Raw genomic sequence first — 11,528 nt, 5'->3', positions numbered from 1 at the left:
ATGTCATTGTTGTAGCAAATTAGCGATATGTGCGCGCTAACTTATAAAATTTACACAAAAAAAAACCAAAGTTAAACATATTTCACTTACAACAGTATGTGCTCTTCCGATCACTGACTGAGTATCGAAGGCCATTTTATAATCCATAAAGATGTCTGCTTATAATTAATAAAATAAATATTAACCTAATCCTATCTTCTTCGACAACAGAATGAAAATGTAATCAAAGGCTTCTTTTGTTTGATAATTTTGTAACGTATGTATGTATTAACTTATTTGCATGAAGCAAAAGTAAAATGAATTGGTTGATATACATAATATATTTTATTCAACAGATTTAATATAAGTAAAACTTGTTTCATCCAATTAACGCTTATAATATAAATGGAATTTACGAAAATCAATTAATTATATTATTTTATATTATATGTCATTAATCCATTATACATAATTAGGAAGGTCAACATATATCTTTTAATTTTCATTAACTAATTTTAGTTTGTATCTTTAACATATCTGGGAAGAAATAAAAAGTAAAGGAATGTTAGAAGAGAAATGCTAAAAAATAAGAAGAACCAAATATTTAAGTATCTGACATGATTTATTTGACATATACAACTATTAATACAGATGTGTCATGCTGATGATACTTTATTTATATTTAATCAACATCATTTGTCCGGCATATACGACACAATGTACTAAATAGAAATGGTAGGAAAAGAAAAAATTGTAACTAGCATTGAGAAAAAGAACACTTTGTACGTGGCTGATTATTATGCGGCTAGTTCGTAAATGGTATGCGAGGCGATTTACGACAATACATATTTTAATTATTTTTCTACTTATCAATAAGCAAGCAAAATATAAAGCATACATAGATCACATAAAATAACCGAATCCAAATGTACGTTTTATAGCGTCCCAATAATACCTTTCCCAATTTTCTTTTGTAGATTCTTCCTCACTGCAAATAATTGATTAATTTTACATAGCCATTAATGTCTTTTACAATGTATTTAAGGAGCATAATGTAAACAACTATAATCTTTGATAGTTCTGCTTAATTTTTCTTTTAGCACAAGACTCAATTATTTTTAGTTATGACAGTTTTTGTGACACTATAAATTTTTCTTACCTAATTGGTACTCCTACTTGTGTCAAACTAACTTCAGTATGGTCATTCTTTTCACAGATATCAATAGTAACATCACTATAATGACCATCAGGCCATTGTTTGCAACGCCATTTTTGAACGATTTTCGCAGGCGTTATGTCCGTAAAATCACCATGTATGTTACCACCAAATAATTCAAATTTGCCTCCCTTCTTCGGTTCGAGTTTTACCGGTCCCTTTGTAAATGCTTGAACCATCTGAAAAGAAATATTGTATTACAAATTATCAAATTAAACCAAAGACAATGAAATATATATGTATATACAATCAATCCGTACAATATTAACAGAATAGTAACAATAACAATGTCAACAAACATAGCAAAGAATAAAATAATTCCACAAATAAATTGGAAGAAAACATGACTATATAGGCTTTTCATCACAAAATCACAATATGTAAACTAATTGTATTAAACTATTTTCTTTGCTTTCATAGCTTTAATGAGAATTTATGTTGTTAAATCCATATCTTTTTATTTAATAAAATATAAATCATTACATTTGAAAAACTTGATCTATCTTAAATTCATCTTTAAAATGAGATATAAGGAGCAATTTTATTTCTCTATCATTTACCAATATTTTAAAAATATCACACTATATGTGTATAATAAATCTTATAGCAAAGGCCCACTCTTCAAAAAAAAAATATACTATAAAGCTACTTCTATAAAAGTTATATAAAACTAATATTTTAAATAAATATTTAAAAGAATATTTTAAAAACATACGTACCACACATTAATGTAATTGAAAATATGAATTTTAAGTATTGATTGCATCCTGTGCATTTAAAATTATCTTATACCAGTAATGTTACTTAAAGAACAACTACCATAATTGATTTGAAATTAGAATACTATCAAAACTGGATAAAAAAAGAACAAAGACAAGACAAGTTTGCTATTTAGTAGTCTAATATCTCTCATTAAATGAATCCTAATTTAAAACTCAATCCAACTTTTATTTAATACATTTGAAGTGAGACAAAGGCAGTACAACTTAAAGATAAACAAATAAATGTTTCTTCTGTGCACTAACCTTTTATCAAAATTTGTCTTCAGTATTAGCACTCTGTATTAAATTTCATAGCAATAGCTGAATCATTGTCTTGTCCCATCAGGAAACAAACAATTTTGAGACTAGATCAGCCTATAAAACAACATTTCGTTTCAGCACTCCAGAATTTCATTACTCCACCTACACCAGAATAAGCAGATTGACTGTATCATAAAAAGTATTCTTTTACATGAAGATATAGAACATTTAATTACAAATATCATACATAAGATACGAGTCATTTTCATAGAAAAACTATTTTCAGAAATATACCCAAAGCAATACTATAACTGGTATAAACGACAAATAGATAAATGCATAAGATAGATATCATAGATGTTTTAAATAACTATTTATGAATGTTATTATCATTTCATGTAGAAAACTGAAATCTTTTGTTCACATCCTAGACATTCAATAATAATATCCTAACAATTGTATGAAAGATCATAATGAACGATATTGAATGAAAAACGTTTTGATCATTTTTTACAATCTCACATAGAATAGTTTATAGACATCCTGGATGTGTATATCATATAAAGAGATATAAACTGATTAACCTCACTTTTTAAATTAAGATTGCAGTAATAATAGGAAATATAATTTGCACCTTTATTTCTGATGGAAAAGATTCTCATAGATTTGAGTCACCTACAAATAGATTAATAATCTCGACAATAGAAGTTTTTATAAACCTAATAATAAAACCTTAAAGTCAATGATTAAAGAACAGAGTGGGCTTTTACTAAATATGTTACATTTACTTATTTGTTATAAGTACGTAATATCTTTAATTAGATAAAATTATATGAAATAAAATTCTTCAAAAATACATAATTGTGTACAAGTGTAAACAATTATATATTTTCCACATACAATTGAATATTGATTATCTATAATATTCTATGAAAAAAATAATGGGTACAATAAGATAACAAAGGATAGTAATAGGATTACAATATGAGAAATAATGCAGTAAATAAAACTGTTAGTGCGATAAATACGGAATGTTTAAATAATCATCAACGTTTTTCTGGTTTTAAGATTTTTGTAGATCTTAACTCAATTATTAAGTATTTTTAGAAAGCGTACATTTTATTAGATATTTTGTTGTTTGTGGTCTCAGTGGACTTACCTCTATTGTCGTAAACACGTTGTAAAATTCTTCGGCCCTACATTGAAACTTCTGTTGTTGTTTAATTGTTGTTGTCGAAATTTTACATCCTAATTCTTTTTTATTATTCGGTGAAACTACAGTAGAATTCATTTGCATCTGTAACAATTAATTAATTATATATATAATATTATATAATAATATATAATAATATATATGTCGGGTACACATTGGAATTAGGATTAGGGGCGTGAAACGAATCGTCGTTTGGTTTACGCATTGTCGATAAGCAATAGAGAAGACATTGACTAGTGCAGATACGATTATTATGGAATTGGACAAGCAACCGTGGCAATTAGACACTCGAGAAACTAATGATAATGATCCTAGGTTCAATAACGAATCCGCGGTCGACGGGGTGATGGATGAACGTGCCCACAAAATCTAAGTCGGACTCTTTGTTAAAACGGTGAATACCCACCGAGCGTACAGACGCTAAGTGAGTCGCTAATACGATCTCGCGAGAGAATGACTTTTCGTCGCGACGATGCTGCAGAGGAAAACTATGATGGGGTGTGTCTAAGGACACGAGATCATCGGATTCGTCGAGGATAGTCCTCGTTCAGAAAGTAAGGGAAATTAACGTTGCTGCTAATTGGTCAATCTCCATATCGATGGTTAGAAAAGATGCTAGCCGCCCTCGAAGGAAAGTTGCTAGTGGGAGACGCCGTTCGTTGAAAGAAATAGATCTCCCCTATCTTCCCGTAGTTGGGACAAAGACTGTTTATCTGTTTGAAGGACTTTAGGTAACTAGATCTTAGTGTTTATAACGGCCCTCGGGCTAGCTGATCACGTACTGTGGAGACACATCGACATCTGGCAATCATCTTACTCGAAGAATAGGGACTGCGTGTGGCCACGGGACAGAGACCGTTGGAATGTTTACTGTCGCGTGTCGCCAGAGATATTTCTTTTAAGGAGAGCTATAGAATTACTTCATACCTTTGTTAGGCAAAGCGTTCATCCCGTGACCGCGGCTACGTTCGGCGACTGGCTATCGCCTCGAACCCAAGCTCATTATCACAAATCTTGAACAAATACAATCGGATCGAAAGACGACAATTGTTTAATTACGCCTATGATAGAATCTAGATTACGGTGTTAAGGGATTTTCCCGGGGTTCCAAAGGGAGGACTCCGATGTCCTTTCATCTCCGACATATATATTATATAATATAATATTATATTACATTATATATATATATATATATATATATATATATATATATATATATAAACGAAATTTCTTTTTGTAGATTAAATATTTTTTAAATTAAATTTAACGTAAAAATATATGTGATATATATATATACACAACACACATACACACACACGCGCGCGCGCGCGCGCACACACACACACACATATAACGTGAATCAATCCTATACTTACTTTTGCATTGAACCCAGACGTAATATTCAAGATATTTTCTTTCACATTATCTTTTTTTGGTAAAATCATACCAGCTGCAAATTCTAATAACAAATAATAGAAAGTTAATTTAGTGTAACCAAAAGCATTATATTCAAAAATTTAAAATAATTTCCAAAGTGACAATTCAATACATTTACAAATTATTAAATTCATATTAACATAAAGTTACCTTCTTTTAAAGAAGAAACGTATTTTTTCAATTTCTCCCTAATAAAATCTTTTCCTTTCGTATGAAGGAAATGTTTTACTGCTTCACCTTCATCTGTGCTATCTTCCAGAGTAATTTCAATCTATAAAAGGAAGTAATGTTTTTTATTGCTTCAAATGTTTGTATAAAAATTTTTATTAGTAACTAAATTTATAGAAAATATGTCTTCAAGAAATATAAATGTAAATCTTGTAATTAATATTGGCAAGTAAAATATTTATGAATTTAAAGTTATATATAACTATATTTTCTTTCTCTCTTTGTTAAATACTTTTATATAGATACTTACATCCACTTCAGAAATATCATTTTCCTCAGAAAGATTTGGAATGTTTATTTTACCCCCAATCTTCTTATCAGATTTTTTGTTGGATACCCACTTCAATACAATATTCCATTCATAGAAGAAAATTAATTTACCTTTTCGATTATTTGCCATTGCCTCACCTTCACACTTTTCTATTTCATTTACTATACAGGAAACTAAAAATTACACTCATTAGGTTTATATTTTACGTGATATTTGAAATTATTATACAAATTATTCTTTTGTTATTATTACAAAAAAGAAAATTGCAAACCATTATCTCCTTCCATCTTCATATTAATAAATAATTCTTTGATTTTTTCTTGGGACCAAGCACAGGCATTTTTCTCCGTCCTTAAACAAATCGAGATTACCATGAATGTTGTATGTTGTATTCATATAAGTTTTTTATTTCTTTCTGTATTTTATGTACTTATATATGTATATGTATTGTATTTTAATATGTACTTTTGTATACAAATTGTAATTCATATAAGTTATTTCTCTTTTATAATTATAAGTACTTATTTCTCAAACTATATATAATTATTAATATCAAGGAAATTTGACATTGCAATCTAGGATACATTCGAAAAAGATGAATAGAATTACATATTTGTAATGCTTGTAAATAAATATATCTTCAAAGAAGAATTCTTTCTCTTAACTTCGCTTACTAAATCCATATTTATTGAAAAAAATTAAGTATTTGAATCTTCAACTGCACGTAAACTTTTATAAATGAATATATCATTTAGAAATTTATACTTTATTCAGATTATATTGTTTTCTAATGATAAGTTATGAATCATAAATACTAGTAAAGTCTGCTGTGCTAGGTATTGTAAAAGTGAACAAAAAGACATCATGGATCAAATATATATATTTAAAATAATCTTTGGTACAAAATTTTATAAATAATAAACAAATAAATATAAACAATAAACAAAATATAAAGAAAAATATGTAATATTGTACATTAAATACAATAATATTTAGAAAATTAAATTAGTATAAGAAGACTATTAGGTTCCACTTAGATATATAACAATAAAATTATTTATAAGCAATCTTTAAGTTAGATAAAATTTTTGTTAACTTATTATATGTATAAAAATATATAATCTAATGAGTATACAATTTTAAAACAAAGTGCATTAAAAGTTTAATCATACCAGTGCCAGTTATTTACATTGGTGGCATCAGGCCTTTCTTCAACGATCCATCTTGGATCTCCTTCACCCCACTTAGCCATTTCTTAAAAACAAAAAGCTCACAATGTAACAATGTCTAAATGTAGTTACGAAAAGAAATAGTTATTCCTGAAACATGAAACATAATTATTTAATAATCATATCTTACGGACTACAAAGATTTCAAAAGATTTAAATAACATGCATACTATATTCATAAGAGGTATCTACGAGTGTTTAATTACTTTACATTAACAAATGCAGTTAAATTGTTTGTATTATAATAAATAATATTTAATAACATTTTCAATTACAGTAAAAAGACAGTGTAAGAGAACTGACTGAGGAATGACAACTAATATTAACAAAAATTTCATTTTATTCCTTGCTTAAATATTCTAACTGTATCAATTACAAAAGGAAAAACTTAAGAGTCATTAAGAACATTGAAATGTAATAAGGTATATTATTAGTACTGACTACAGGAATTAAAATGTAGGTTGACAACTATTAAAAAAATACTTTTATTTTATTCATTACTCAAATATTGTAATTATATCAATTATGAATCTACTTAAGAACTGATAATGACATTAAAATATAATGGAATAAATTATTACTAGTGATTTCAGGTATTACAATATAAGTTTACGACTAATATAAATAGAAAATTAATATTAAAACAAACTTCATTGCCTGATTAAATATTATAGTCGTATTAATTATGAACAGAATTAAGAATTATTAAGAAAATTAAACTACAACATACTGAAGTAAAATATGTTAAACGTTGACAAAACGAATTTAACTTCTTTTTCACTTTTCTAGATGCAACAAATGCAATTTTTCATTACCTTGAAACTGTCAAGCAAAGTGAAACAGTATAAACCAAATAAAAAGATATAATATGGATATAATTAACAGAGAAACAACGGAATTGCGAAAAATACAGTCCACTTTCTGTTTTATGAAAGTTAGCTTGAACAAAGTATGAATGCATGGAGCATAACCTAACCTCAATCTACATTCGTCAATTGAACGTTTTCAATAAGAGGAAAATAATTGATAGTTTACGTAACATTAGTTATACTTGCCTTACCGAAATTTTTAAAAAGACCTGCCTCTACTAGAAATTGGATTCTATTTATTTATAATTTGATTTAATTTTACAATTGTAACTGATTTTAATGTTCAATACATTGTTTCGTAAAAAAGCTAAATTGCTTTTAAAAGATTCCGAACACGTTGAAAGCCAAAATTCTTTCGAACGAACAAATAACGTGAAAGCCGCAAACTTCCACGCGGAACTCGAAATTACTAAGGAAACAAATGTTGTAGGTTGTAGACTTTGTAGTGGAGGGGATATAGGACCCTTCTAGAAATTTCATGAACGTGTAATCAAATTATTCTAGATAGGAAACTAGATCTGAAAATGTAGTGGATCTAGAAATTAAAAGACGGAGTACGAAGTTTCATCTTAGATGAAAGGGTCAATTTAGTCGTCCATCGGCAGAAGGAAAGTTGTGGTGAACGTATTGTGATTGGCAGAGTAGTACGCACGCGCCACGCTTTATTGAGAATGAAACGTTAAATATCATTTTTATAAAATAAAACTTAAATTGAATGTTTAAAATACGTCAGACTATAATTAACATTGAAATTATTATTTTACAAATAAAGGAAAGAAGAAAGAATTGCAATTTAAATAAATGACAGATAAGATATATTTTTCTGTTATTTCTATTTGTAATAAGAAATCAATAATTATGACAATAGAAAAGTCAATGATGTCAAAAAGGGAAATGTATAAAAATAAAGTAACTTTGAAACTAAACCTGTAAACGAAATTTTATATATGCAATCAATCAATCTTAAGTCTATAGAAAATGTTTTGTAAATGAGGAGCGTAATAAATAGGGAATTGCACAATGATAAAACGATATACGATCGTTCAAATAAATAATTACAGTGGTGGTAGTAAATCTACCACACAAAGCTTCAAATAAAATAGTTACCTACTATAAAAGTTAAGATAGTTATCTACTATACCACATCGCAAATAAAAAAATTCACCTAACTACAACAAATATTAATTAATTCATGTACAGTTTTTAATTATCCATATATTTTTAAATTATATGTATAAGGAAGCAGAAAATACATTAAATGAATTTTAAATGTTTGTTTCTTTACTTGTTTTTATTTATAACTATTTATACTTAGTACTAGCTAGTATCAAAGAGGAAATTTTCTCTTTGCTAGTATTTACATAGTTACGTAAGTTCCTACAATTGTAATTTCCAGAAAAATAAAAGTGCATTTTCATTGAAACAATATTCGATAATTTGTGGACGACACGTAGATGGCACTATACAGATAACGATTAACTCAAAATGTTTTGTTTCGTTCTTATATGCTAATTTTTAAGATTAGGAATTCAAATTCTTAATGTCCTAAGATTGAACGTTAAGTACTATAACATTTATATCGAATTTTATATCTGTTAAATCAATTTGAAAATGAGATATTCAAATAAAGTAAATAATAGAGAAAATAAAAATATATAATATAGCAGTATTAAAATAAGACGCCAATGATACTTTGTGTGTGTAGTAATATACTATTTAAATATTAATTGTATTAAGTTTGCGAAATGAATATTGTATGTGTGATATGCAGTGATCTATTAACACCTTCTGATGATGTTTTTCATACACCTTGTGGACACATTTTTCATTTTATCTGTGTAACTCAATGGTTGGAGAGGTAGGCACATATAATGTTTTTAATTAAAAATATTGTATAAACATATGGCATTTCCGTATAAAATTAACTTCGTATTTTATCAAATAATATTTATATTTTCTATACCTTAAAAAATATTCAACTGTTCTCATAAATATATTAATTACTTTCTCATGCAGATCCAAAACCTGTCCACAATGTAGAGAAAAGACTACATCAAGTAAAATTCATAGATTATATTTTAATTTTTCCAATAACGATACCATTGTGGAGGATAAATGCTCTTTACAAGATAAAGTTGATAAATTAAATTTTCAGCTTATGTTAAAAGAAAAAGATATTAAACATTATTCAGAAAAGATTGAAACATTAGAGAAACAGAATAAGGAGTTAAAGAAGGAAGTAAGAAAAGTGGAAAGTGAAATAAGTGAAAAATGTAATGTTATTTATGCTCTTAAAGAACAAATTAAATTATTTAAAGAACAAAGTTTAGAAGCAGAAAGCAGAAGAAAAGAAATAGAGCAATTGCGAAAGAAAATTGAGCATTATAAAAAGTATGTGAAGATATATAACATTTTATTGTATCCAAAAATTATTTAATGAATATACCTTTTGTTTAAGTGTACAAACCATACTTGATGGTACTACAGAAGCTGTAGATGAGATGATCTCAAGAACAACTGAACCTACTACGCTTATTACATACATATCTGTGATGAAAAGGTAATTAAATATTATTTATTTATATTATATTTTGTATATTTATATTTCTTTCTTAAAAGTTACATGTATAATTTAGAGAGATAACAGTTAGCCAAAATAAAAGAAGAGAATTAAGATCCAAACTAAAAAGTGTACAACAAGAACTTACTAAAGTTTCTATGGAACGAAATTTCCTGTCTGATGAACATAATAAAAGGAAGTATGTAACTCTTATAATAATTATTAATATTTAATATAATAATTATTATTATATTATAATAATATATTATTATTATAAAATGTTGACAAATTAAAAAATATTTTTGTTAAAATATTAAAAATATTTTTATTGTTATACGTTATCTATAGAACACTTGAAAATGAATATCTGGCTTGTCTAAGTGAAAAAATGTCTTTACAAAATAGACTTAGCGAGTTAGAAAAAGATATGTCTTTGACACAAAAGCCAATTAAGTTCAATTCAAAAACAAAGAATATGACAGAGGGTAATTTAGGAAATGATTCTAGAAAAGATAAAATTGAATGTATAAATAATACCATAAATGAGAAAAAGGATATAAGTGAAGAAGAGAAAACTCAATCTGCTATTACAGTAATAAAAATAATTTATGATTTTCACAATATTGATTGATTTTATTATTAATTCCTAAAAACAATAACTTATTTCCAGAAAAATGAAACAAGTTCTCCGTATCTTCCAGTGAAATCAGGAGGAGTATTTGCTTTAACACAAATGTCTCAGAGATATGCTACATCAAAATTAACTTCCTCGATCTTGGCAAAAAAACCAAGACTTGAGCAAGGAACCAGTAGAAATGTAAGTATACTCATATTAATTTGCAAATTGATAATATACCTACTTCTTTTATTTGTAAATATTATTAATTTAGGAAAATAGTAGAATTACATTTGATGGTTTTGGAGGGCATTCAAAATATGAGGAGTTCCCTAAACCTTGTGCTGTCAAAATGAAAAAAGTTAAGGATATTCCAAAAGTTAAAAAGCCAAAATTTGATACAGACAATCCGAAAATAGATTATTTTCTAGGAAATTAACATAATCATTGCATATTATTAATGTTTATAAATAGTATTTAAGAAGAAGAAAAATAAAGTATTATGTGGCAAATATATTTATTAAAAGAGTGAACATGTTACAAATGTATTGTGGGAAGTATGTATAAAGTTGCATATTTTATTAAATAAATCTGTTAATCAGTTTCATAAAAATATACACATTTTATACTGATATGTATGTATGTATGTATGTAATAGGTAAAAATTCCTGCATACATAAACTAAAGTACACCTCAAAAAAGAAGAAGAAACAAACAAACACAATTCTATATATTATTATGTGGGTTTAATTATACTGTGTGAAATTCTAAAAGTCGATAATTTGTTATTAATTTGTTATATCACATTTGAGTTCTTAGTAATCATGTCGGTAAGACGTCGGTATACGACATCACAAATCTCACGTCTATTCTATATCTGTATACTGT

General features: G+C 26.9%; 2 protein-coding genes across 3 annotated transcripts; one reads left to right on the top strand and one right to left on the bottom strand.

Moving 5' to 3' along the window:
* Nucleotides 1-635: 635 nt before the first annotated feature.
* Nucleotides 636-7,926, bottom strand: LOC138187913 (activator of 90 kDa heat shock protein ATPase homolog 1). 2 transcript variants are annotated; one of them, XM_069129186.1, is made up of 9 exons: nucleotides 7,651-7,926; nucleotides 6,539-6,685; nucleotides 5,638-5,717; nucleotides 5,346-5,539; nucleotides 5,018-5,138; nucleotides 4,807-4,889; nucleotides 3,377-3,514; nucleotides 1,139-1,374; nucleotides 636-967 (listed from the first exon to the last, which is right to left on the bottom strand). In XM_069129186.1, the coding sequence occupies exons 2-9, from the start codon at nucleotides 6,616-6,618 to the stop codon at nucleotides 883-885; spliced, it is 1,017 nt and encodes a 338-aa protein (XP_068985287.1). In that variant the 5' UTR covers nucleotides 6,619-6,685; nucleotides 7,651-7,926; the 3' UTR covers nucleotides 636-882. The 2 variants fall into 2 exon arrangements, with proteins under 2 accessions (XP_068985287.1, XP_068985288.1); XM_069129187.1 differs by lacking the exon at nucleotides 7,651-7,926 and adding an exon at nucleotides 7,411-7,594.
* A 1,020-nt stretch (nucleotides 7,927-8,946) lies between these two features.
* nopo (TRAF interacting protein no poles) lies at nucleotides 8,947-11,421 on the top strand. The gene is made up of 7 exons (XM_069129457.1): nucleotides 8,947-9,322; nucleotides 9,481-9,855; nucleotides 9,923-10,024; nucleotides 10,101-10,223; nucleotides 10,373-10,616; nucleotides 10,695-10,841; nucleotides 10,915-11,421. The coding sequence occupies exons 1-7, from the start codon at nucleotides 9,210-9,212 to the stop codon at nucleotides 11,077-11,079; spliced, it is 1,269 nt and encodes a 422-aa protein (XP_068985558.1). The 5' UTR covers nucleotides 8,947-9,209; the 3' UTR covers nucleotides 11,080-11,421.
* Nucleotides 11,422-11,528: the final 107 nt, after the last annotated feature.

Source organism: Bombus flavifrons, chromosome 16 (genome assembly GCF_040668555.2).
Source record: "Bombus flavifrons isolate JBK064 chromosome 16, iyBomFlav1_principal, whole genome shotgun sequence".
Classification (NCBI taxonomy): Eukaryota; Metazoa; Arthropoda; class Insecta; order Hymenoptera; family Apidae; genus Bombus; species Bombus flavifrons.
This window is presented reverse-complemented; position numbering and strand designations above follow the sequence as displayed.

What these genes read in the sequence shown, in the direction of transcription:
- LOC138187913 (XM_069129186.1), bottom strand. Translation starts at nt 6,618, where the DNA reads ATGGCTAAGTGGGGTGAAGGAGATCCAAGATGGATCGTTGAAGAAAGG. An exon ending in CGTCTGGGTTCAATGCAAAA is followed by an intron (nt 3,515 to 4,806) that starts GTAAGTATAGGA and finishes TAATTGTTACAG; the next exon opens with ATGCAAATGAATTCTACTGT. An exon ending in CAAGTAGGAGTACCAATTAG is followed by an intron (nt 968 to 1,138) that starts GTAAGAAAAATT and finishes AATTATTTGCAG; the next exon opens with TGAGGAAGAATCTACAAAAG.
- nopo (XM_069129457.1), top strand. Translation starts at nt 9,210, where the DNA reads ATGAATATTGTATGTGTGATATGCAGTGATCTATTAACACCTTCTGAT. An exon ending in GTAACTCAATGGTTGGAGAG is followed by an intron (nt 9,323 to 9,480) that starts GTAGGCACATAT and finishes TTTCTCATGCAG; the next exon opens with ATCCAAAACCTGTCCACAAT. An exon ending in AAACTCAATCTGCTATTACA is followed by an intron (nt 10,617 to 10,694) that starts GTAATAAAAATA and finishes ACTTATTTCCAG; the next exon opens with AAAAATGAAACAAGTTCTCC.